The following is a 25,290-nucleotide window of genomic DNA, read 5'->3' as shown; positions in this document are numbered from 1 at the left end:
ATTTAACTCATTTAAAATAGTTTCCATTATTTTAGACACTTTATTCAGTGATTAAAATTCTAAATAATCAAATACTTGAATTATTCTGATGGTTTTAATACAAAATTACAAGGCATGGGAGAAAGAGATGATGAAGGTCTCAAATACTGAATAACCCCTTAAAGAGTTTCTAGTTCAGAAGGTAGAGCAGGTCCTCTACTAACTGAATGGTTGTTGGTGGACTGTTCCAGTCTGCATGCAATACGCACAGCATCCTTTGGAAAGAAACTGAGTTCCTCTGATGTGTTCATCGGATCATCACTGTTAGATTGTATCATCGACAAATATTAGATAGAAGTTCGTTGGGTAATGATGTCTAAGCTCCTTGAATGCTCAGTAGGAGAGAAAAGTGCTAAAAAGGAACCAGGAAATTTACTTCAGGTGCTTTCTGCCCAAAATCTTTGATAACTGCAATAAAGCCCTTCTCCCTCTCATCACCTCTAGGGCGGTCTCCGTGGCGATGACCCAGAGATAACACTTACCGCCTTTGTCCACATCGCACTAGCTGAGGCCAAGCAGGCAGGGATCACCTGCGTCATTCCTGGTTTGGAGATGGAGGTAAGTTACAAGCAGCAATGTCTCTTTAACACTTGCTGTAATTGTAATTATATTAATCCATCATCTACCCGCTCATGTGGTATAGAATGCCATGGGTAAGACGACACAGTACTTGACCAATGCACTGACTAGAAATGGGAGGAGACCGTACACCGTGGCCATCACCTCTTATGCTCTGGCTCTTGCGGGGGCACCTTACAATGTTCATCAACCGTTACTCGAAGCTGCAGCCCGAGGTATCCTCAATCAGAATGATTATAGTTCTGTTTTTTGATTTGTTTTGTTTTCATGTTTTCATTTGAGTTATTGAGTTATTTGAGCAACTAAAACTTGCTTGAAGTCCTGGTTTATCATCATACAAAGCATCAGTAAAACAAAAAGCCTGGTTCTGCTGGAGGTTTCTGCCTGTTAAAAGGGAGTTTTCCTTCCCACTGTCGCCAAATCACTCCTAGGGGGTCATCTGACTGTTTTCTCTGTATTATTATAAGGTATTCACCTGAAAATAAAACACACCTGAAAGGAACTGTTGTGGTTTAGAGCTACATAAATAAAATACAATATAATTGAATTTAACTAATTTCTGTCTACTAGCAGGATTCTGTTTACTTGCTATATCATTGATATTGTCATATAACACTATTTTTTAATCACGTAAAAGTTTGTACTGATGTTATGGCAGACAGTATGGTATGACATAGCCCTAATCACTGCACGTTTGCTGTACAGACTAAATCTGTGTGCTCTTAAAGCCGGCATTCAAATAGTATCAAAGAGCCACTGAGGATAAGTGTAAAACATCCCTCTAATTCTGTCGCTGCTGCAGGTGGCAGCCACTGGCCTGACAGGGAAAACCACTTCTTCACGTTGGAGGCGACCGGCTATGCCCTGCTGGCTCTTATTAAGTTGGGTCGCATGGAGGAAGCAGCAGCAGCCTTTAAATGGCTGAACAGCCAGCGAAGAAGAGGAGGCGGCTTTGGCTCTACTCAGGTCAGTTAAGGGATATTTATATTTATTTCACTTGTTGATATTATATTTCATGCCCGATTTAATTGTCAGAAGGCTGTCAGTTAGGTTTTTTCATTCTCTTCTCTTCCAGTCCACCATGGTGGTGCTTCAGGCACTGTCAGAGTATATGATCAAGAGACCTCCTCCTGATGACCTCAGTCTGGATGTAGACATCAGGATCACTGGACGCAGAGACATCCGCTACCATTTTAACCCAAGGACAGCCTATGGCGCTCGCTCATCCAAGGTGAGAGACATTAAAAGAGATATAAACAGAATCCAGGCTTGTAGCGGAGTTTCATAACTTTGAACTGTGATGATTTGGGATTTAAGAACATCACTGAGTGTAATAACATCATCATCCAATATTTTTCTTCTTCTGCGGTGCTTTTGTTGCACAGTTGCCTGCTAACCTTGATTTGGAAGTGAGAGCTCAAGGAAACGGACAGGGAATACTTGAGGTATAAATGCACTGAATGATTATTAATAAAACTCATTAGAGATAATTAAATTAAATAGTAGGACAGTTCCTACATTTGGCTGTGTAATCGTTGTTGACTGATCGATTTCTCTTCCTGAAATTTGACCCAAGGTTGTGACCCATTATAACCAGCTGCATGAGGTGGATGAGAAAATGCCCTGCCAGCACTTTGAGCTCAGTGTTGCTGTTGAAGAGTCCCAGGGTAACTCCATTTATATGTCTCAAACACAGCAGATAAAATAAGTGTTGAATGTGTCACCAATGTAACTAAATGTATCTCTGAAGGTGCAATTGACATCTACACATGCAAAGAAATCAAACGATGTTACGCGCTATAATGAGAAATGACACAGGGGAAAAATACTGAACAAAGAGTGGAGGTACTAAAAGGCACCGGCTGAAATCTGTTAGTAATTAGGAACTAATCATGCCACTTATTGCAAATTAATATCAGCTGGTTCAGTCCATGGTCTATAAAAAGGTGTCTCGTTACCAAGGTGTCACACAAGAAACATCTCATGATGGGCTAAAACAATATGAGGCCGTCACAACCTTATTGTTGGAAAACATACTGATGGCATGGGTCACAGAAGAATTTCTAAACTACTGAAGAATGCAGTGAGCACTGCTGGGGCCATAATGTGGAAGTGGGAAGAACACCACTTCACAACAAACCGGCCAGGACCAGATCGTCCCTGCAAGATTTCACACAGAGGAGTGAAAAGAATTCAGAAGAGTTGTCTAAAATCCAAGGAGGACTTACAGAGACCTACAGAAAAAAGAAAATCGGTCGACCACCATGGCCTGTATGAACGCTCACCATGCAACACTCAATTTCTGAAGAAAAAGCAAAACTGACCTTTGACACCATAATACACAATGTTACGAGGTCAAAGGGCACTGCATATTTTCAGAGGAAAAAGAAAGCACCAAAAGCACCATACCAACAATGAAGGTTTGAATTGGGAACATCATGGTGTGGGCAGTTTTTCAGCATACGGCACTGGCATACTTCATGTAATTTCAGGAAGGATGAATGGAAATCGAACACAGACATAGTCTAGGTCTGACCAGCTGTCTCAGCTGTGGGCAAAAGATGACAACTAATACAATTCTGACATAATTTACTAGTGCAGTGATCAAAAAAATGAAGAGATACACAGTCCAGCGTCCCGCTTGCTAAAGGTATAAAACACACAGTTGAAGGCGTGAGCCTGCAATGGCACAAGTCAGTTGCACTTTACATGCCAACTACTTAACTGGGATTAGTAGTTGTCCTTCAAGACCCACCCTGTAAGAAGAAGGCTGGTAATTACTCCAACCTCAGCAACCCAACTCTGCCTTTAGGCTGTGGCATATAGTAGGTCCTGGCCTGCACACAGACACACAATATCACCCCATCTTCGTTAAACAATTCACAGAGCAGCAAACTATCCACCATCAACATATTTAAATCAAGTCATCTTAGTTCTGGCCATATAACATACCTCAGAGACAAAATATCACAGCAGTGTTTGTAGTGTGGGCCTTCAATTAATCCAACCCCATCACAGCCATTGGCTCACAGCAAATGTGACACATAAAACCACACGAAACCAGTGCCAACTTCACACAACAAACAAGGAGATGAATTATACAGGTAACATTAGACCAATATGTTACAGAAACATGCACTATAACACTGTTGATAAAAATCTGCAGCCCTCCACCAGGATTATGATGATGAAATGAGGGTGGATGTTTCAGCAAGGCAATCATCCCAAACACAGCCATGGAAACTCTCAGCTGGTTTCTCAGCCAATCACCTGACCTGAATCCAGCTGAGAAATCTACTGAAAGAGTTCAGAGTTCAGAGAAGGAGCCCACAGAGACCTCAGGATTTGAAGACTGTTTGTGTGGAAAAATGAAACAAATCACACCTGACCACTGCATGTGACTAGGGTGTCCATGTGGGAGGCGTCTTGAAGCTCTCATCACCAACAAAGAATTTTGTTCGAGGCATTAAATACATGTCAGTTGGTGTGTTGGGATGTTACTGACATGTGGCCATAATTTCATGTCAATAGTGCCTTTAGAAATATATTTACTTGGAAAAATGGTGACACATTAAATAATAATAATGATAATAACAATGGATTGCATTTCTATAGCGCTTTTCAAGGCACCCAAAGCACTTTACAATTCCACTATTCATTCATTCTCACATTCACACACTGGTGGAGGCAGCTACAGTTGTAGCCACAGCTGCCCTGGGGCAGAATACTTATTTTACCAGCTGTATTTATGTTCTTGTAAGGTGTTAGGGTTTAAGTTATTATAAGGGTCAAACAATGATGAAATACCTTTCAGCACGTTTCATTTCCTTGATATTTTGAGATAAAACAGGACTTAGTTCAAAAGATACAAATGTAACTTTTCTTAAATAACTGTAAACTACAAGCCTGCCATAACACAAACATGTTATTTGTTTAATGTTTTAATGGAATCTGGAGTGTATGTTATATATGTCAATACTGGCACAGAAAGAATTCAAATTGTGCAGTAGCTTTTAGGTGGGAAAAAGAGAGCTGTTACTGGAGAATCAGCTTTAAACAGTCAGTCATCAACAGATCGAGGTTTCACATAAAAACAAAGAAGGAAATTCCTTTAGGCTGGTGTGTGGTCAGAGTTTGATTTTAAGGTGTACGTGGGCTGGAGAAGATTTTTGAAAATCTCTCTATTCTTAATTTTGGGAATGGCTGAAATACCATTTAAAACACTGATGTGTGTACATTAATACAAACATCATAGGCCCCAAGGAGGACCATTTATGTGGCTTTTTAAAAAATAATTTTAAAACTTTCTACATATGAAAGATCCCCAGTTCAAGACCTGGAGGGGACACAAACCCTACCTTGGGAGGTAAAAGCCAGTGTGCTAGTAAATGGGAGGTTTCAATCATGAACGGCATCTAGTGTGAAATCAAATATCTGATATTTTTTTAAAAAAACAGTAGAAAAGACAGCAACTGTAATATGAAAAACATATACATAAAAAACTATCAATACATATACACACCAAGTATCTTCAGCAAGCTTTATGGATTACGTATTTAATAACACTTTTCCTCCATGTCATAACAGAAAAGCCTCCAGCAGATGTAGAAAAGTCCTATCAGATCACCATCAAAGTGAGGTAAGATACAATTACTTGCTAAATTTTAGAGAATAAGAAAAAAAAGTATGTGTTTTTATATCTTTTACTTCATACAAAGTGTAGCAAACAGCAAAAACAGTCAACTTTTTAATATGGGACGACCACATTTTTAAACAAAAACTGCCAAATGTGTGAGTCTGTCTGACCGTAATAAATTTTCTTTGAACGTTTGGTCCACTGAATGTGAGTTATTGATCCAGGGCTTTCAGATTTAGATTTCATATCCTTTGTCGGTGCTTTCTGTTTTTCTTTCACAGGGCTTTAGGACCCAGAGATGTCAGGATGGTGGTTCTTGACATCAGTTTGCCCACTGGCTTCACCCCAGAAAACTCAGACCTGGAGATGGTAATCAGCCTCTAGGCCAGTGCTTCAAAAATCTGAAACAAAGCTTTCATGGCTAAGAAATGATCCAAGTTTAGTTTTAGCTTTCTTACACAAAGTAAACCTGAATTTATTTTACATCTATTTTATTTTGTTTTATTCAAACTTTTTTCTGTGCGTGTTGTGAAAAAGTTAAGCTGCAAGCTCAATTTTCTTTACTGTAATTTATCAGTATCACACCAAAAAGCACACCTCAGCTCACTTGTTTGACCCCTGCATCACCTGAGGCTGTAATGGGTTTAACATATTTCGGTAATAAATACAGCATTGCATTGTGAATTTACACTTTAAATACAATTTTATAGAACGTTTTCTACACGGCAACATTTTATTTCTGTTTAAATTGAACTAATAAATTCTGAACATGTTTGTCTCTAGTTGTCCAACTCAGTGGATCATTACATCAATAACTTCCAGATAGTAGATAACCTGAGTGACAGGGGATCCCTGATCATCCACCTGTTTAAGGTAACTGTGCTGTAGACCACTGTCTCATTTATTGGATTACAGGAAGAAGTATGTGGAGTTAAAATCTGTCCAGTTTAAGTCAGTTTTATGTACCATTTTTAAGAAGTATGTCTTATAACATTCCCCCTGCTCTGCATTGTTTCTCTTTGTAGGTTTCTCACAAAGAGCCTGAGATCCTAATATTCAGACTCCAGCAGACCTTCAAAGTTGGCCTCCTGCAGCCATCCTCAGTGACTGTTTACGAGTATTACAACCCAGGTTGGGAAATACAGCTGTAGACATAAAAATCAGAGATTCTGCGATACAGTATTATAAGAAATACTTATAAAAGGAACGCCAGTTTAGCTCACTGGGATGAGCAGGTGACCATATGTTGCATGGCTGAGAGCGCCCAACCAAGTGGCCAAGTTGTACTGCATCCTTATATTTTGCATAAAACCAAGATAAATAAATAATAATAATAATATTAAAGCTTTTAGATTTCTCTCCTCTCACTTTGTCACAGACCGCCGCTGCAGTCGTACTTACACCCCGCGTGAGAACAAGGAGCAGCTCAGCCAGATCTGCAGAAACAACGTCTGCCGCTGCACACAGGGTAAAGTATGGGATTTGCAACAATGCATTAAAGGATGTGTGTATTTTTTTTCCACCTCTGCACGTTTGACCTCCTGTGGTTTCAAAACCTCCAGGTGACTGCTGCATCTCCAAAGCGGACAGTGAAAACTTCCTCAGCAAAGAAAGAGAGACGTTTGCCTGCAAGAGCTTACACCATGGTACATGTGCTTTTACACTCTGGCGGCTTTAACATGCATCCCTGCACACTGGAGGTTTACACTTTTGCATGTTCATTGGCTGACTGCCATTCAAATGATTTAAAAATATTCAGATGTAAGTTGTCAAAACTGCCGCTAGATGAAGACATTAAGATTTTAATATTTATAGAAATAAAAGAAGCCACATGAAACGCCCTTATTCAAGCAGTAACAATGACATAAGCCCTGCAGAGCATCAGCTGTTAGAGTAGGAACAAATAATATGTTGTTTGAGTAATAAATGGAAGCATAATGTGAGCATTCACAGAAACTGTAATATTTAAAACATTGTGAAGAAAGTTTAGCTGATGGCACTATTGCTATCCTGTTTTATTTTTCTCTCATTTACCATGTGGACCATGAATCGCTCATATGGCAACTCCCCAGGGCATCATACAGAATTTCAGTTTAGTATCTTACTGGAAAAGGGTGGGAAACTGTCACCGCCCCCTTTTGTTAGTAATGCTATTATTATTTCGTCGTGGAAACAGTTACTATTAATATATGGAAACAGTGCCTCACCCATTTAAGAGTCCGATTAATTTTAGAGTAATTTGCTCATGATGCTCAGGTTTGGTTGCTACTGTGTTTTAGTTTTCCAGGTGAAGGTGCTGAATGTCATCCAGAGTTACTACGACAAATATGAGATGGAGATCACACAAGTTATCAAACTGGGTGAGTCCTGGTAGTGACTGGCTTTCACCTCTCAGTCTTTTCAGTGCGAGCAATGGAGGAATGATGTGGTCCAGTTAACTTTTTCATTATTTGGTGACCCCATTTATGAAGTGCTGCTTGTGCATTCTTGTAACTCAAAGACAAATGAAGGCTTATTATATTTGTTCTTCTCCCACCCAGGTCTGGAGGGTGGAGTTGGAGCGGGTCAGACGAGGATCTTCATGTCTCACGGAGGTTGCAGAGATGGACTAGACTTGAAGCAGGGCTCCCAATACCTCATCATTGGCCCCAAGGAGGACCAGTGGAACGTTGATACTGAAACCAACAAGTGAGCAGAACAGGAAAAATAAATGCTTACAAATAATGTTGTGTTGATTCAAATTGGGAACTATGACAGGACAAGTTTACTATGAGACACTTGGGTGCTCTTACTTGTTAACTTGCCATCTGTCTTTCTTTCTTTTTTCATCTTGTGTGTCAGGTTCATCTACATGTTGGGGAAGGACACCTGGGTGGAGCGCTGGCCTTCACCTGCAGAGTGCAGCCACCCCAGCCTGCAAGCTAAATGCAGGAGTCTAAGCGACACTGCCAACGAACTGTCGGTCAACGCCTGCAGGCTGTAGAGGTGTCAGGGCGGCTGTTGCACACTATTTTGTGGCCAATAAAAAGGAAATAATTTTGTATGCGCAACTTACTGTGTAGCCCTGATAAAGTCTTTCAATCTATATTTAGTTTTCTCTGTGAAAAGGGAAGTGAGAGTCTTGCCAGTTACCATAACTTTGAACAAGAATGAAGAAGTATAAACCGCAGAGAGAGATGTGTAATTATTCTTTGTTTTGCATATTTGTCGCACTTACATGTTTGAGATCAACTTAATTTTGATGCTGGACAAAGAAAATACACGTAATTATAAAATGCATTTTTTAAATTGTGTTTTTATTAAAGGGAAAAAAGGCTATTCAAACCTACCTGACCCTATTTGAAAACATAATTGCCCCATAAACTGTTTTTTCACATTACTGTGGAGGAATTTTTTTGCCTACCCTTCTTTGCAGAATTGTTTAATTTAGCTACACTGGAAGTTTTTACGATCATGAATGGCCAATAAGTCCAATCGAAAGCATTTTAATTGGCTTTAGGTCTGGACTTTCATTATGCCATCACTTTCTGGTCTGCTTTGGGTCATTGCTACATAACCAAACTTAGCTTGTGTTTTCAGGCACAAAATGATGGCTGGATTTTCTGGTAGAAAGCAGCAGAGCAGCCCAGACCATCACACTAACACCACCATGTTTGACTGTTTTTATGATGTTGATTTATAACATGCTTTTAATTTGACACCAGATGTCACAGGATTCAAACCTTCCAAAAAGTTAAACTTTTGTCTCGTCAGTCCACACAATATTTTCCCTGGAGTCAGATGTTTTGGGGCAAATGTGAGACAAGTCATTGTGGCAGTGGTTTTCTGATTGTAACTCTGCCATGGATGCCATTTTTGTTCAGTCTCCTTCTTATTGTTGAACCACGAAATCTGACCATAACAGAGGAAAATGATGTCTGCAGTTCTTCAGATGTTGCTCTGGGGTCTTTCATGATCTCCTGGATGAATAGTCAGTGCACTCATGAAGTCATTTTAGGCTGCAACTCCTGGGAAGTTTCACCACTCTTCCCAGTTTTCTCTGTGTGTAGATAATGGTTCTCTCTGTGGTTCACTTGAGTCCCAAAACCCTAAGCTTTGTAAAGCTTAACAAACCGATAGATATGAATGATTGTATTTTAAATCTGTCCTTGAATTTCTTTAGATTGTTTCTGACCTTCTTTGATCTTGTAACTTCACTTTGTCTGACAGATTCTATTTATATGATTTCTTGATTCAGTGCTCTTCTTGTTGGCTCTGACTTGGTAGATAACCGCATGAATAATGACGTTATTTTCACCTCTAAAGTTGTCTCACTGCTGAACACAGATCAAGATCAATTTATCTTAAAGGACAAGCAAGTGCAGTGTGTGTGTGTGTGTGTGTGTGTGTGTGTGTGTGTGTGTGTGTGTGAGAAAGACTTAAAATGTAAAAAGTCCTTTGAGAGATCAAAGTTGAGTACTGGTCCAACTTTTTTTCTTTTTCAATGGTGGATTGTTTGTATGGCAAACATCTTTAATGACATAAAAAATAAACACATGAGAAACGAGTGGACCAGCTTGAATTATTTAGGAATTTCGGTAATCCACACAGACTCAAACATATAGATATGCTGCAAATATGGTCATATGTACCTCAGCAAGTTCTACCTGGATATTTTCCCACTTTCCTTGGGAAACTTTACTGAGCTCGTGACCCCAGAGAAGGAGCAATTGGTGATTGGAGCAGACTTCAATGGACAGGTAGGGGGAAGGGAACAGGGGAGATGAGGTGGTGTTGGTTAGGTATGATATTAAGGAGACAAATGCAGAAGAATAACAATGTATACTTTACTGATCCCCAATGGGGAAATTACTTTCTCTGCATTTGACCCATTCACTCAGTGGAGCCGTGGGCAGCCAATGGGCAGTGTGTAGGGATGGTACCTTGCTCATGGGTACCTCAGGGTAGGCGCTCAGTGGATTCGAACCCCCAACTTTCCGATCACAGGGACGACCACTCTACCTACTGAGCTATCCCAGCCCTAATGCTGGTGGTTTGAGAAAAGGAATCAAAGCCAGTGGAGACAAGACAAAATACATGTATAAATGAGAGGGAGACGGGTGGAAAGGTGAACGTGCAAGGATCACAAAAGCACTAGTGAAGGTGGATGAATATGAACACCTGGGGTCAGCCATGAAATGAACAGTGCACAAGAGAGATGAAGAAGCGAGTGCAAGCCGGGTGGAGTGGGTGAAGTGGGTGAAGTAATTTGTGACAGATGAATAACAACAAGATTGAAAAGGAAGATTAACAAGATAGTAATGAGACATGCTTGATGTGTGACTTAGAAACATGTCATGTCCGTTGTGGTGAAAGAAGAAAACTGATGCAAGCAGAGCAACATTCTTGACAGGAAGTGATTTGTAACTTGTTTGTGCAACTTTCAATAAGACCACAGACATGATAACATGCACAGGCCTGCAGTAAAACCAGTGACTGTAGAAAACTCCACCGACGCTTATTTTAATACTTTTATCTTCATAATACAAGAATTAATTCCACTGTGGGATGCATCTGATTGCATTTTCATTTGTATTTGTGATTGCTGTTGTGTTTTGATTAGTGTTTGGCTCCTGATGTTATTGTGAACACACACACACACACACACACACACACACTCACACACACATATATATATAAACAGTTTGAATGAAATATTTAATTAAACAAAATCTGTAATGATACATGAAAGAGGCGGTAATGCACAGACACACACCTGCTCAGCAGTCATCATAGAACGGGGCTGGTTCATTTTTGTAATCTACATTAAACCAGCTGTGAATAACAAGGCTAAGTGCTCTTCAGTGTAAATATGGATGGACTGACGTGACACTAAGAGGACAAGAACAATACATCCACTCTCTGCTGCTGTCAGACTTACAGCTGCTTTCTCTGATTTTAGTGACAATACAAGAAGTTAAAAGTAAACAGTGAACAAATGATTACTCACTTCAAACACTCAAAGAGATTAAGATGTTGCTAAATCCTTCCTCTTTACCTCTCTGCAGAATAAACAACGTGCCAGTAAAAGGCAAGAAAAGGCAACTTGTTAAGAGATGCAAGCTTCATAACATTTCTTTTCTTTTTGTACAGGAAACGTCTTGTTAGATTTGTATTTACATAGTTTCACAACTAGAAAAAATGAATCTGTGACTCTATACTTGGCCCTATGCCCTTTAACAATGTGCTGCATTACTAATAGGTGTACTGAAATCTATCTGTTATTCATTTGCATAACACATGGGTTAGACATTAGACTCCCCCCGACTTCTTATTTATCTACTGTTCCAGCTACTTGAACAGGTGTGGTTCCAAACCTTTAGTCAAATCCAGGAAGTGGTCACGTACTGGTGATCATGCAGCCGAACAATGAACAAAAGAAAAAGAAAGAAAAAAAACCCTAAGTCACAGACACAAAAACAACCTCTAGACATGGAAGATAAAAATGAAAAATGACGACAAGTTAAGAAACAAAGTGTGACAAGGAAGTACTGGGGTAAGTGATGATCTGATGGAGCTGAGTATTCAGCAACAAACTATTCAGGACGGTCAACAACAATGACAGAAAACCAACATCCATCCATCCTCTTACCCTTATCAGGGTGCACCCTGAACAGGTCGCCAGCAGGGCTAATACAGAGAGATAAACAACCACTCACACCTATGAGCAATTTCAAATCACCAGTTAACCTAACCCTGCTTACTGCATGTGTTTAGACTGTGGGAGGAAGCCAGAGTACACAGTGCTAACCACTGCACCACCATATACAAAATACAGAAGCTAACAGATGAAGTAAAACTAACATGAGCACGCAAAGGCACATGGTTACAATATAGTACAAGAAATAACACAAGAAATGCTTTGAAACAGAAATATCTGACACAAAAACATGAACTCTGTAACTCAGATGTAAAGATTATTCTATTTGTCAAGCATGTTATAAACAATCAGTGTGAAAAAAAATGCATTTAAAACAACATTCAATCAGAAGTTAACAACAGGAAACAGAAGAGTTCTTTTAAATAATGATGGTTTTACTTTAAGCAAATTACAATTAAACAACTGAGAGCAGGAATGATGCAGACAAAATATATAACAAACAGAACTAAAGTGAATTGTGGAAAATGTGTAAAATATTATTCTGTACTACTATGGAGTGGAAACAGGACGCATCTTCTTTTCCAATAACTCAGTGCTCTTTAACTCAGCATACTGATGTATTACAACAACAATAATATTAATAATATTAATAAATACAAGCTTACCATGTATTAGCTATTACATACAGTGCTGCAGTGCAAAAACATTTCCTATGTCTCATGAAACTAAAAGAAATATACATTTTAGTCAAGTATACATGACTTCCAACAAACGTGTGAGATGAATTTTTTGCCTGATGGTGAATCAGAAGGTGGACATGAAGGTTTGCACTAAATTTTGGCAATAGACAGCAATAGATAACCTGAATGTTTGTACCAAACTTTATGAACCTGAAAAATCTTGAATGGACTTGTTGTTTTTTCCAGTGTCGAACAAGTAGTTACAAAGAAAATGACAAAATAACCTCAACTCCCCAAACATCTGGACACTCTTTTGAAGAAATATCAGTTGAAGTTGAAAGTAGAGGTGCAGTACAAAACTTCAGATGAAATCAGACAATCAAGTCCACAGCGGTTACCCTCAGGGGACAATGAACGCCTGACCAAAATGATATTGTAGAATCATATCTACTGTCCAGTAGCTCTATTAGCAAATGACAATTAAAGAATGGTCCACAGTTCGGCTTCCTTTTGCTTTTATCAGATTTTCTTGACTGTGCTGTACAATTCAGACGGATCCTCCTCTCTGTCCTGGTGTACAGTTCTGGAGGAAAAAGAAATAGGATGGATGAAGGAGGCGTGCTGTAATATGTGTGCCCAAGTTCATGTTTCTAGTGTATAAAGCAGCAGACCAGGTCGGTCAGAGAATCACTAAAGTCCACAGCGGTTACGCTCAGGCTACGAAGTCAGTTGGATGAAATGTTTTTCCCACTGTAAATGTTACGTTCTTGGATTTCCTTACATGGATGCATGCATCTATACAACTGAAATTCTTAGTGCTGGTTACCTCGGGGCAGAACTGAAGTTGACTGCAGCGTACTCTACATGCTCATCCTCCTCCTTCACCTTTTGTCTGCGGGATCCAGCTGATCGGATGTTGTAATAAATGGGATCAGGCTGGTTCGTTGAGAATCGGACACTAGCATAGTTAAGCTCTTCATCTTCCTCTGAGTGACTGGGTGGAGACTGAAAAAACACAGAGTTCAGAAACCTGTTGAACTTTGGCTGATTTCCTTCATTTGCTCTACTTACAGTCATTTTACTTATTTATGTTTATGAATATTTATGTGATAAAGATTGACCAACTTTGGGATAAATAAGCGTACTCATACTCATATTTAAAGTAAGATAAGTAACGTTGCCCAGAGCTCCTCCTCAACAACCCTGACTCTCAGTATAAAGTTCTTTTGCAGTTCAGATCTGGTTTTCAGTCTTACCTCTGTCTTCCCTGTGTGCTGACTTGGAGATGTGCAGGAAACCTGTTCAAGGAAATGTTCAAGGAAATGTTATGGAGCCAGCTAGATTAGACATCCAGATAGGGATGGGTACCGGTATCCAGTGCCATGACGGCACCGGTTCTGACATAAATGGTAGTAACCAGACCAAAAAGCAGCGCACATTTCGGTGCTTTTTTTCCCCTGAAATGTGATACACTTTGGATTCCAGCCAATCATTTTACCTTTCCAAGGATAGTAGGTGGGCCCAGGTACGTACGCTCTTTTAGAGCAGAGCTACAGATTAAAAATGCCCAAGGTGAAGCGGTCAAAGTCTGGCTGTACTTCACAGCAAAAGATGCAAACTCAGCAACCTGCAACAAGTGCTTTAAGGTGATACTGTGATACTGTCAAAGGAGGTAACACCTCGAATCTGATGAAACACCTGGCGACGCATAGCGTTTTTTTAAAAGCCGAGAAATGCGCCGTATTTGATAGCTTGCTGCGAGACCTCACATTGAGCACATCTACTGCGGGTGTGGTGCCTGTTATCGGACCCGGAGTTAGCAACATCCCCCAAAAACCCGAAGAGTAGAGTCCTGGCCCCTAGCCCTGCCAGTGTAGCAGAAATGATGACGGATGATGATGGCAGCAGCAGCCGTTCTTCTCTGCATGTGAAGCTTAATGTTGTTCGTGTGTAATTTACGTTGAGTAGGCTAACCACTTTATTACATTAATGCATGTAAGGTGAACTAGCAAACACCGTCGTAGCTACATGCGGCTGTCTTCTTGTTTGATGGCAGATACTCCCTTCACCCTGGCCAAAAAGGCTAAAATGACCAAAGAAAAAAAGTGGAAAACAGTTAAACATGAGAGGTTTTTGAACAAAGTCTGTGTTCTCCATTCTTTAAGCACCGGCACCGTTTCAAAAGTACCGGTTTGGCACCGGTATCGGATAAAACCTAAACGATACCCATCCCTACATCCAGAGATTCCAAGCTAGTTTTAAATCAGTGTGCGTCTATGGCCACAGACAGCAAGAGGTCTGATACCACTGTGTGGTTTATTAATCTTGATGTAACTCAAATGGGCATTATTCATGTCTCAGTTGCAAAAGTGAAATGACATTTTTAGCAGAAAACTATGATTTACAGAGAATATTGCGAGTACTACAGCCACGTTTGAGTTTATCAAAACATTGTTAAGGATGAGTCTAATTGGGGTGGCTCAACTCTTTTCTTCTGCAGGTGTTTTGGAATTTTAAGCTTCACTTTGACTGTTCAAATTGAATTTTAACGAATAACCAGAATGCAGTTTCACAGGATTTCACACTCAGTTATTAAATGCTCACCTTGTTGTTGTTGTCCTGTCTGTTTCCAGGCACAGGAAATAATGCTGAGGGCTTCTTTTTTCTAGGTCAGGGGGATGAATGAAAAACTTAATTAAAAGTAAGCAATCTGAGCACCAACAAAGGTGATTTTTAATGTGCAGCAGATACTCACACAAGCAGGAAAAAGACCAAGAGGCATATAATAACTAGGAAAACCACAAGAGTTATTCCAGTGACAACTAGTTTTGCCGCCTGTGGGAAATCTGTGATTTAAAAACAAATATAAAAAATAAAAACAAGTATTTATATGCAGCCAGATTACAGATTACAGACAATAATCCTTGCTTTGTTTTCTCTTCTATATAAATGTTGCTGGTTTTTAAGTTGTAATTGATGGACTGCTGGATTTGTTTGTTTGTTTTGTGAGCGTTATTGTTATCTCACCATATTAATAGATTTGTATAAGTTTAACTCCCAGTGATTGTGAATAGTTTGCTATTATTGTTTAGTGTGTCCATGCACTGATTATAAACAATGCCACACACATTATTATATATAGTGGGTTATGACATCTATGAGCAAATGAGTAAGTGAAATACAAAATGTACCTTCCCTGACAGTCAGCTGTAGGGTGGAGTTATGAGTCCCTCTGTTGTTGTGGGCCACACAGTAATAACTCCCACTGTGCTCATGTCTGATGTTGCTGATGGTGAAGTTGTGTCCTGATGTTTTAGGTGAGTCTTCATCCTCCTTGTACCAGGTGTAACTAGCTGCTGGGTTAGCATCACTGCTACAGGTCAGAGTGACTGAACTGCCCTCCACTATCTCAGCAGAGGGACTCACTGACACAGAGGGAAGTCTCGGAGGATCTAGTAAACATTAAATAAAAAACATGCATATAATTACATTCTATTAACATTATCAAGTATTATTTTTAGAGATCTCCACTGAAAAAAAAAACTAACATTGAACATCTATGGATAGAGACGTAGAGTTCTTCTGTCCATACTGATTCTCAGACTTGCAGGAATAATTCCCGCTGTTCTCCAATTTGATGGAGATAAAGTGATAAACATCCTTTTGTCCTGTGGCCAGTACTTTGTTGTCCTTATACCAGGTGTAACTAGCTGCTGGATTAGCATCACTGCTACAGGTCAGAGTGACTGAACTGCCCTCCACTATCTCAGCAGAGGGACTCACTGACACAGAGGGAAGCTTTGGAGGATCTAGCAAACATTAAATAAAAAACATGCATATAATCACATTCTATTAATGTTATCAAGTATTATTTTTTTAGAGATCGGCACTGAAAAAAGACTAACATTGAACATCTATGGATAGAGACGTAGAGTTCTTCTGTCCATACTGATTCGCAGACTTGCAGGAATAATTCCCGCTGTTCTCCAATTTGATGGAGATAAAGTGATAAACATCCTTTTGTCCTGTGGCCAGTACTTTGTTTTCCTTATACCAGGTGTAACTAGCTGCTGGGTTAGCATCACTGCTACAGGTCAGAGTGACTGAACTGCCCTCCACTATCTCAGCAGAGGGACTCACTGACACAGAGGGAAGCTTTGGAGCATCTGTTAATATATAAGAGTTTAATGTAAATTATCAGTGTCTTACACACACACCGTTAATGAAAAAACTAAGTTACATACATAGAAGAGTATATTGATGTGTTATATTTATTAAAAGAAATTCACAGAACAAAAAAAAAATCCTAAATAACCTTTAGTCCACAAAAGTGTGACAAAATTGTGTAAAATATGAATAAAATACAAATACAATATATTGTTTTGCAACTCATCAGAACACAGAAAACATACCACATGTTAAACTAAGACAATGTACTTTAAAAAAATATTTATTTTACTCACATTTCACATCAATAGTTCTGCTTTCAGATCTCTTTTGTCCCAGCTTATTATCAGCTGTACAGTAATACTTTCCAGAGTCAGAGGGCAGGATGGAGCTGAGAACATGTTGGTTTTGGTTACTGAGAGGGTTGATGACATCCTCCTTGTACCAGGTGTAATTAGCTGCTGGGTTAGCATCACTGCTACAGGTCAGAGTGACTGAACTGCCCTCCACTATCTCAGCAGAGGGACTCACTGACACAGAGGGAAGCTTTGGAGCATCTGGAGGAGGAAACATACAACATATAATTACAATATATACAATATATAGTTAGAACCAAATTTTCAAATATTAATAGCTTATATTCTAAAAGGAAAACATTGTAAACTTCCCAATAAGAAACGAATCAGCTTTATTGAGGAGTAAAGGAGTAAGAGAAGTGAACTCACACACTGTTAGAATGGAAAAGCTCTTATCCTTTCACAGCACAGTGAAAACTGTCTGCAGGTTTTTCTTCAGCTAAAAACTTGTTTGATTTCAATATTAGAGGAAACTCAATGAAACCGCTTTGCTTTGAAGAATTGCTTTGTGTATAATGAGAAGCTGCAGTTGATGTTCTCAGTTGGATAAAGTCGTCTGTTATTTAAAGAAATGTCACAAATATTTGTATGAACACACTTTTGAAAGTGGAAATGATCGGATCAAACTATATATCACATTATCGTTGGGGTGGCTGTAGCTCAGGTGGCAGAGCAGGTCAGCCACTAATCAGAAGGTCGGTGGTTCGATCCCAGGCTGCCTCCTGGCTGCATGCCAAATATCCTTGGGCAAGATACTAACCTCATGTTTGCCTACTGGTGGTGGTCAGAGGGCCTGGTGGCGCCTGTGTCCGGCAGCCTCGCCTCTGTCAGTGCGCCCCAGGGCAGCTGTGGCTACAATGTAGCTTGCCATCGCCAGTGTGTGAATGGGTGAATGACTGAATGTAGTGTAAAGCGCTTTGGGGTCCTTAAGGACTAGAAAAGCGCTATACAAATGCAGGCCATTTACTGAGATTTTGATGTAGACATTTGTAATGTTTCTTACATGTGTTCACATTTCTTAGATTATAAAACACATCCTGCCATTTGTCCTCCAATTTTCAACAGTATACAGGTTACTAATTTCTGCATTTCTGCATTAGGCTGGATGGAAAATCCAGCATTCATACCCTACACACTTTTTTTATTAGTGATATGACCAACTAGAAATATTTCTGCCCTTGCTAGTCACCTTAAACACTAGTTTGTGGTCTTCTTATTGTATTAATATATAATGGCAGTTACTTGTTCAAAGATGGCTGCACCATTGACAGATGACTGAGCATCCAAAAAAGAGGGAAGGATGTAAAGGAGTGAGGGAAGGAACCAGGAAAGGAAGCAAATGACAGCCCACTGGCAAAGGCAGTGTTATTCTGCAGCAAGGAGTGGATGCTAGCTTGGAAGAAACCAAAGCTACTTCTGTCTGGACTGCTAAGATTAGCCAAACTCTGCAAACTAATATGCCACCCAATTTTGAATTCAGTGACAGCAGCACATTTTCAAAAAATTTGGAGCAGAGACATTTTTACCTTTTTGAGGGTCTGAATATCACAGGCATCCAATAATAATCTCAGTCAATGCACCTTATGCACACAGATTTCTCTAGATTCTCTCAATATTTGATGACATCATGTACTATAGCTGGTCAGATATCCAGAGTCTTAAAACATAAAATCTTTAATTTTACATCGTGGACGATAATTTTGTAAAATTTCCATAATTTGTAGTCACAAGTTTTTACAGATTGAAGAACCTTTGCCCGTCTTTACTTCTGAGAAACTCTCAGATTTTATTTTTATACCCAAACATGTTGCGAGACTGTTGCCAGTTAACTTGATGCAACATGTTCCTCCAGATGTTTTTAGTAACTCTTAGTTTTCCAGCCTTTTGTTGGCCCCATCCAAATTTTTGGACTTGTGTTACTGTCATCAAACTCAGAATGAACAAATATTTTTTTTCTTTAAATCGTACATTTTCTCAGCTGATATGTTTTCTATGTTCTATTATGAATAGAAAACATAAAATTTGTTTATGAGATTTTCTAATCATGTAATTCTGTTTTTTTTTTTTCTATTTGAATGCATAAAATAGTTCAGCTCACACACTCAACCATTGAAAATAAAAAGAATAACAGCATTTCTAAAAACTGCAAACATGGTGTTCATGATATGTAACTCAAGTTTTTCCATATTCCTGCAGCAGTCTCACAACTCTTCAAAAAGTCTTTACAGCTTATAAATGTATTTTACTCACATTTCACATCAATAGTTCTGCTTTCAGATTTATTTTGTCCCAGCTTATTTTCAGCTGTACAGTAATACTTTCCAGAGTCAGAGGGCAGGATGGAGCTGAAAACATGTTGGTTTTGGTAACTGAGAGGGTTGATGACATCCTCCTTGTACCAGGTGTAACTAGCTGCTGGGTTAGCATCACTGCTACAGGTCAGAGTGACTGAACTGCCCTCCACTATCTCAGCAGAGGGACTCACTGACACAGAGGGAAGCTTTGGAGCATCTGGAGGAGAAATAAGGAGAATGACAACATGGTCATAACAACAGTTTGTTTTCTAAAATAAAAACATCATAACCTTCTGTTTGAGGAGTAAAGGAGTAAGAGTAGTGAACTCACACACTGTTGGAGAAGGAAATGTCTCATATCCTTTCACAGCACAGTAAAGACTGTCTACAGTATCAAATGTGTTCAGGTGTAAATATTGTTTTTCTGATGAAAGTTTGTGTCCATTCCTGTACCAGATGTAGGAAGATTGACCAGGTAGCTGACAGTTGTTGTGACATGTCAGCTCTGTCCAGTTAGAATAAGAGTTTACTGTTGATCTCCTCACATGTACCTGGAGCTGTGGATCTGGGAGCAAACAACAGATATTATATTAAAACAACTCAACATACAGACAGCTGAAAAGCTTATAAATGTGTAAAGTTACTTCCACTGAAAATTATTTTACCTGTGACAGTCAAAGTGACTCCAGGTACACCAGAATATTTCCCTTCTGGATTTTTTGTTATGAATCTGAACTTGTACTCAGCTGAGTCTCTCTCTCTCAGGTCTGAGATTCTCAGAGTGCAGTCGTTGTTTTCACACTGATAATGAACACGATCTCTGTACTCTGACTCTGTTTTCAGATCCACAGGTTCATTATTTTTGACTTTGATAAACCAGAAAACTTTAACAACTTCTGTATTTCTACTGTTTATAGTCGATGGGTATCTGAAGGTGCAGCGTATTTCTGCTGTTGCTCCTTTGAAGGCACAGACCTGAGTAGAAGTGTAAGTCACATCCCAGACATCCTTCACCACTGTGACACAGAGAGAGTTGGATATTAGTCAGAGTCACAACATCCGAGGACAGAAATGAAAACGATGTGATCAGGCCTCAGTATAAGCCCATGAGAAAGGTCTCCTCCCTCCAGTGACCTCAGTGTAGGATAACTATTTATGAGCTCCGACTACACAGGTTGTGTGATCAACAGAAAATACAAGCCAGTAGTGTTACCCTTATGAAAATCTATAAAATCTACAGCTCATTTGCCACACGGCTCCACAACATGGCATTATGTTAAAGCATAAACTCACCCACTGAAGGAGAGCGGGAGTTCTCATTTCCTCTGACAGCACAGGAAATCCTGTTTGTAGGATCCCAGTAGTTTAGATGAAGATTAGATGTTTGTCCTGTGATGATCTGTTCATTCTTGTACCAGATGTAGGAGAGATTATCAGGCAGAGGACAACTGCTCTCACACTTCAGATCTGCTGACTTAGAAACACCACTGACAGCTGATCTGCTCACCTGCACCTGCAGATCTGCCCATTAGTAAATAAAGAACATTAAGCTCAGCTGACAACATACAGATAAAACACACAAACACACTCACAGCAAACACTTGGATTTAAAATAGTAAACGAGTGGACGAACATGTTACCTGTGACAGTCAAAGTGACTCCAGGTGATCCAGTATATTTCCCTCCTGGATCGTTTGTTATGAATCTGAACTTGTACTCAGCTGAGTCGCTCTCTCTCAGGTCTGTGATTCTCAGAGCGCAGTCGTTGTTTTCACACTGATACTGAACTCGACCTGAATACTCTGGATCTGTTTTCAGGTCCACGACTTCCTTATTACTCTCTTTTGTGAGCCAGAATGTCCTCACAACTATGTAAGGATTATATTGTCTGTATGGGTATGTGTAGGTGCAGCGTATCTCCACTGTGGATCCTTTTACAGCACAGATCGGAGTAGAAGTGTAAGTCACTCCCCAGCCATACTGACCCAGAACGACTATAACACAGAGCACATCATAACAAAAAATAAAGTTAGATTAACAAAAATTAAACAGACTCATTTGGATTAGTATTTTTCTGTAGGTTACATTTTCAGCTTCATGTCATGGAAAACAAAGTTTGCAGGTTTTTATTTTCAGCTAAAGATTCATCTGATCTTCACATTAGAAGGCAGGAACTCAGTGAGAGCAGCTGCTTTGTAGACCGAGTGTAATGAGAACCTGCAGTTACTGTTGTTGTTTGGACAGATAAATAGACTCTCACTTAATGTTAGAATAAAACAAACTATAATGACAAATGATTTGCTGATGATAAAGGTAAATGTGTAGAAGTTACAGGCTGCTAGAGATGATTGCATTGACCCACTGTTGCTCTGTGCACAAGGTAAGATGAGTTTGAAATCAATTTAAACATGTTTCAGCCATCGTATGAGAGTGAAGGCAGCATGGAGATGGTTAGCAGTGATGATGGAGACAGGAGAGGACGTGGGAGAGGAGACGCACGTGTAACGGTAACAAACACATAAAAGTAGAAACCTTTGTTGGAATTATTGCTCATGTAGTTTAATGTATTTCAGTCTAAAATCTTCAAAATCAGAAAAAGAAACAAAAAAAACTAAAGCAAAACTAAATTTTGAATAATTGTATAAACTTGTATAAAAGTAAGTTATCGTTGGGTTGAAAGCCTCGTTGGTTTTTGTTTTGTTATTTATTCTGTTGTGTTTAATGATCATTATTTTTTGACCTTGATGGACGATTTCATTTTTAACCAATGGGATTTGTTGTCCCGCCTTTAGCTGTTTCCTGTCTGTTTACACTGGTAAAGCTGCTTAGCGCTACACCCGCTAAAGGTGTTCCTACAATGCTAAAGGAATGTTGTTGCTATTCAGGCTGGATAGCGGCTGAAGCCTGAGGTCTGTTCGATCAGCTGCTACATCTGGAAACCTGTTTTTTGTGAATACACGGTGCTTTGCATTGGTAAGTTTTTTTTTAAATTGGATATCAAGAAACCGAGTCCACAGAGAACTTCCACAGACCTTCTGGAGATCAACAGAAGAATGATGATCTTTCATTGCGATGGATGGTGAGGCACAGCTCACATGGAACTGGATCTTGCAGTCCGATTGTGGCAGAACAAAACGTGCAAAACATATATTGATTGTTGGACTGGTTTCACACCAGTAAAGTGCCCAGATCACCCAACAGGCCTGAACTGGACAACACTGACACTGAAAAGACCCGGGTCTGAATTCATTTTACTTTATTATATTTTTTTGGTATTCGTGCACGCACGCTGTATTCGCTACTGTTGTTGGTTGTAATACAGTTTACAATATTTTAATACAACGAGATGCAGTTTCAACATCTTGTGGTTGTGGTTTCCTTGTGGTTACCCATCCTCTTGGCTCCTACCATTCCTTAAGTTTCTAAAATTGGCAATCTTTTGTTATTTTTCTTACATACTGGTTACACAGGCAGAGTGACATGCCCGTCACTGCAATGATATAGATTCTTACACAGTCAGTATCAGAGTTTTTGTTATTAAAGGGTACATTTTACATAATCAATTATTAACTCAGAAACACTCCAAAACAGGAAGGCACTAATCACTACTGTAGTAGTCTAAGCACTACTGAAGAGCAGGTTAGACCCAAAATAGGCCTAATGGAGTATTTTGGTAGTTTAGTCAAATTGAGTTCCAGCACACACTTAAAACATCCACTGCTGACCAAAATGAAGCACAAAAAAGAGAAATAAAATGGAAAACATAGGAGAATAAGACAGGATTGTAAAAAGAAAGTAAAATAATAAATAAATGAAACAGATAAAAGTAGTTGGACCTCATTCTGATTTAAAGGGTAAAGAATAAAAAATAAAAATGTAGTCTATGGAATTAACAATTTCTTACACAAGTAACTTCTAGGATAAATTACACCCAAACACACTTATATAACAAGAGACACACTGACACATAGAGACACTTCAGCAGAACCACAAAGAAGGACACAGACACAGACACAGAGACATGTTCTCATATGGGGACGTTACATGTTGGCTTTTCTGTGTAACGAGCTAAAAACTTCCATTTCACACATAAAGTTTTGTTTCTAAACTTTTCAGGTTCGAGTGATTAAAAGTAGCTGAAAATGCATCCCAAACAAGAGCTCAGGCCTCAGCAGCTTCAAAGTCAAACGTTAAATGACTCGTTCATTTTACAGAGCAGCTTGAAGTGGCTGTAGTGTCACTATCACTTAGTCAATGGCAGCCATGACGTTACCATTTGTTCTTTATGTAGACAAAGAAAAAAGAAAAGAGGTGAAGTGAGACTGATAGTCTGGGTTTTGTCAGCATGAAAACAAAAAGAGGAACAAACAGTTCACACTGATAAACGTCAGCCATGTTCATCCATTCTGTGAATCTAAGACGACAGATGATTTATAATAATTAGACTAAGTTATTGGGTCTTTCACCCAAACATCATCAGTGTCCAGATTTATGGCACTGGAATAAAACGCAGATAAAATGATTAGACTGCAAAACTCTGAACTGCTGAGTGTTAACAGTGCAAAGACAAACATTCAAGAATGGAGACAGAAGGCTGGAGCTGCAGAGCTGTACGGACAGACGATGTTTCACACAGCATCATTTTACAGATGGAAGAAAAATACATTCACCTGAAAACAAATCAGTGTCTGAATTATATTTTCTGTCACATTTGGTTACTCAAAGTAGAATTACTCACAGCAGACCAACCTGTCACAGTGAGGAGAACAAATCCACTGACTGCTGTTATTACACTCATAGCTGCTCCTCTCATTGCTCTGTGTGAGCCGTTAAAATGCAAGTAGATAACTGACAGTCCTTTCTGTAAAGCAGAAGTCGACTCAGCCCAGTCTTTAAGATACAGAAGTGAAGTGTTAAAAAATGCCACCCTCTCATCTTCCTCCTTATTTGCATACATGGTTAACCACTTCAAGACAGCAAACCTGCAGTTTTACCAGCAGTGACAGCGTGTCTGATATTCTTTACAACGTCTTAGTCATCCAGGAGATGCTCTCTGTGGCAGGAAGCCTTTTTCAATCTGTGAACAAATGTTTTTGATGTGATACAAGTGTGTGAGATGGACTCACAACACTTTACAGAATTAGAGCTGAGCTCAAAATGAGGTCAGAGTTAAAGATGAGTGTGGTCTGAACCACGAGTGCTGAGAAAGGCACACATGAACTGTGAAAGCTAATTCCTGGTTATCTTCTTTGCATATTCATTATAGTTTAAATGTGTGTGTAGGTGCCCGTATGATCAGCTGACTAAACACAGTGTACATAATAACCTTGATAGCATCGAGTAGAGAATAGAGCTCTGCCCGTCTCTTGATATTGGCAGAAGAAGCGTGACGAGACAGGTTCAACTTTTTATTGCAGACAAATTAAACAAATGCACATTTGCAGATTAACAAGTTACACATGAATATTGAAAATGCAAACTGGTTAATACACACGGCAGCTTCAGAAAAGACATCAGAGGGTTGCTCTGTGTGTGTTACATACTACACATATTACACTTGTGGTTGGCAGAGTTGGTTTATTAAGAAAAATGCTGCAAAAAGAAAAACGCTGCAAAAGCACACAGAACACAACAGAAATGTTTCTGGGGAGACAATTGCAAAATTGCAAAAAAATTGCAGAAAATTGCAGCATTTTTCTTTTTGCAGCATTTTTCGTTTTGCAAGTGTTTTCTGAAGTTGCAGTGCGTTTGGCCTCTCAGGGCTATCGTAGTTTTCACTTTAAATAAAGATCAAGTTTGAATCAAAACATCAGCAAAGAAAACAGCCCCACCAAAACTAAAAATTTGTAAGTACCTAATTATAGCTATGCAGTATAGCACCCAGATTTTCAGTATAATG

At 39.3% G+C, this 25,290-nt stretch overlaps 2 protein-coding genes across 2 annotated transcripts in view; one reads left to right on the top strand and one right to left on the bottom strand.

The window, feature by feature from the left end:
• LOC102800051 (complement C3-like) overlaps window positions 1-9,661 on the top strand; it is a 34,279-nt gene extending 24,618 nt beyond the window's left edge. The window contains exons 30-44 of the mRNA XM_087841506.1: window positions 484-597; window positions 683-833; window positions 1,421-1,584; window positions 1,694-1,849; window positions 2,004-2,063; window positions 2,195-2,285; window positions 5,206-5,257; window positions 5,536-5,623; window positions 6,038-6,127; window positions 6,280-6,385; window positions 6,633-6,722; window positions 6,817-6,900; window positions 7,534-7,614; window positions 7,795-7,942; window positions 8,096-9,661. Of these exons, the coding sequence (XP_087697632.1) occupies window positions 484-597; window positions 683-833; window positions 1,421-1,584; window positions 1,694-1,849; window positions 2,004-2,063; window positions 2,195-2,285; window positions 5,206-5,257; window positions 5,536-5,623; window positions 6,038-6,127; window positions 6,280-6,385; window positions 6,633-6,722; window positions 6,817-6,900; window positions 7,534-7,614; window positions 7,795-7,942; window positions 8,096-8,237 (1,617 nt within the window). The 3' untranslated portion in view covers window positions 8,238-9,661. The remainder of the gene's footprint in view (window positions 1-483; window positions 598-682; window positions 834-1,420; window positions 1,585-1,693; window positions 1,850-2,003; window positions 2,064-2,194; window positions 2,286-5,205; window positions 5,258-5,535; window positions 5,624-6,037; window positions 6,128-6,279; window positions 6,386-6,632; window positions 6,723-6,816; window positions 6,901-7,533; window positions 7,615-7,794; window positions 7,943-8,095) is intronic.
• A 2,923-nt stretch (window positions 9,662-12,584) lies between these two features.
• On the bottom strand, window positions 12,585-24,236 carry LOC148102418 (B-cell receptor CD22-like). The gene is made up of 15 exons (XM_087841483.1): window positions 24,141-24,236; window positions 21,032-21,385; window positions 20,685-20,912; window positions 20,057-20,407; window positions 19,723-19,956; window positions 19,348-19,608; window positions 17,038-17,298; window positions 16,480-16,740; window positions 16,123-16,383; window positions 15,766-16,026; window positions 15,330-15,420; window positions 15,179-15,239; window positions 13,831-13,872; window positions 13,401-13,579; window positions 12,585-13,157 (listed from the first exon to the last, which is right to left on the bottom strand). Exons 1-15 carry the CDS (start codon window positions 24,202-24,204, stop codon window positions 13,094-13,096), a joined length of 2,973 nt encoding a protein of 990 aa, XP_087697609.1. The 5' UTR covers window positions 24,205-24,236; the 3' UTR covers window positions 12,585-13,093.
• Window positions 24,237-25,290: the final 1,054 nt, after the last annotated feature.

The sequence above is a fragment of the Neolamprologus brichardi genome, chromosome 6 (genome assembly GCF_056152115.1).
Source record: "Neolamprologus brichardi isolate AB-2024 chromosome 6, ASM5615211v1, whole genome shotgun sequence".
Taxonomy (NCBI): domain Eukaryota; kingdom Metazoa; phylum Chordata; class Actinopteri; order Cichliformes; family Cichlidae; genus Neolamprologus; species Neolamprologus brichardi.
The sequence above is the reverse complement of the archived record's forward strand: the minus strand, read 5'-3'. Positions and strand labels throughout refer to the sequence as shown.

Coding starts and splice junctions, on each gene's coding strand:
- LOC148102418 (XM_087841483.1), bottom strand. CDS start 24,204: ATGAGAGGAGCAGCTATGAGTGTAATAACAGCAGTCAGTGGATTTGTT. Junction 16,027..16,122: donor TCTATCCATAGATGTTCAAT/GTTAGTTTTTTT, acceptor AATGTTTACTAG/ATCCTCCGAGACTTCCCTCT. Junction 13,158..13,400: donor AACTTCAGTTCTGCCCCGAG/GTAACCAGCACT, acceptor TTTTTCCTCCAG/AACTGTACACCAGGACAGAG.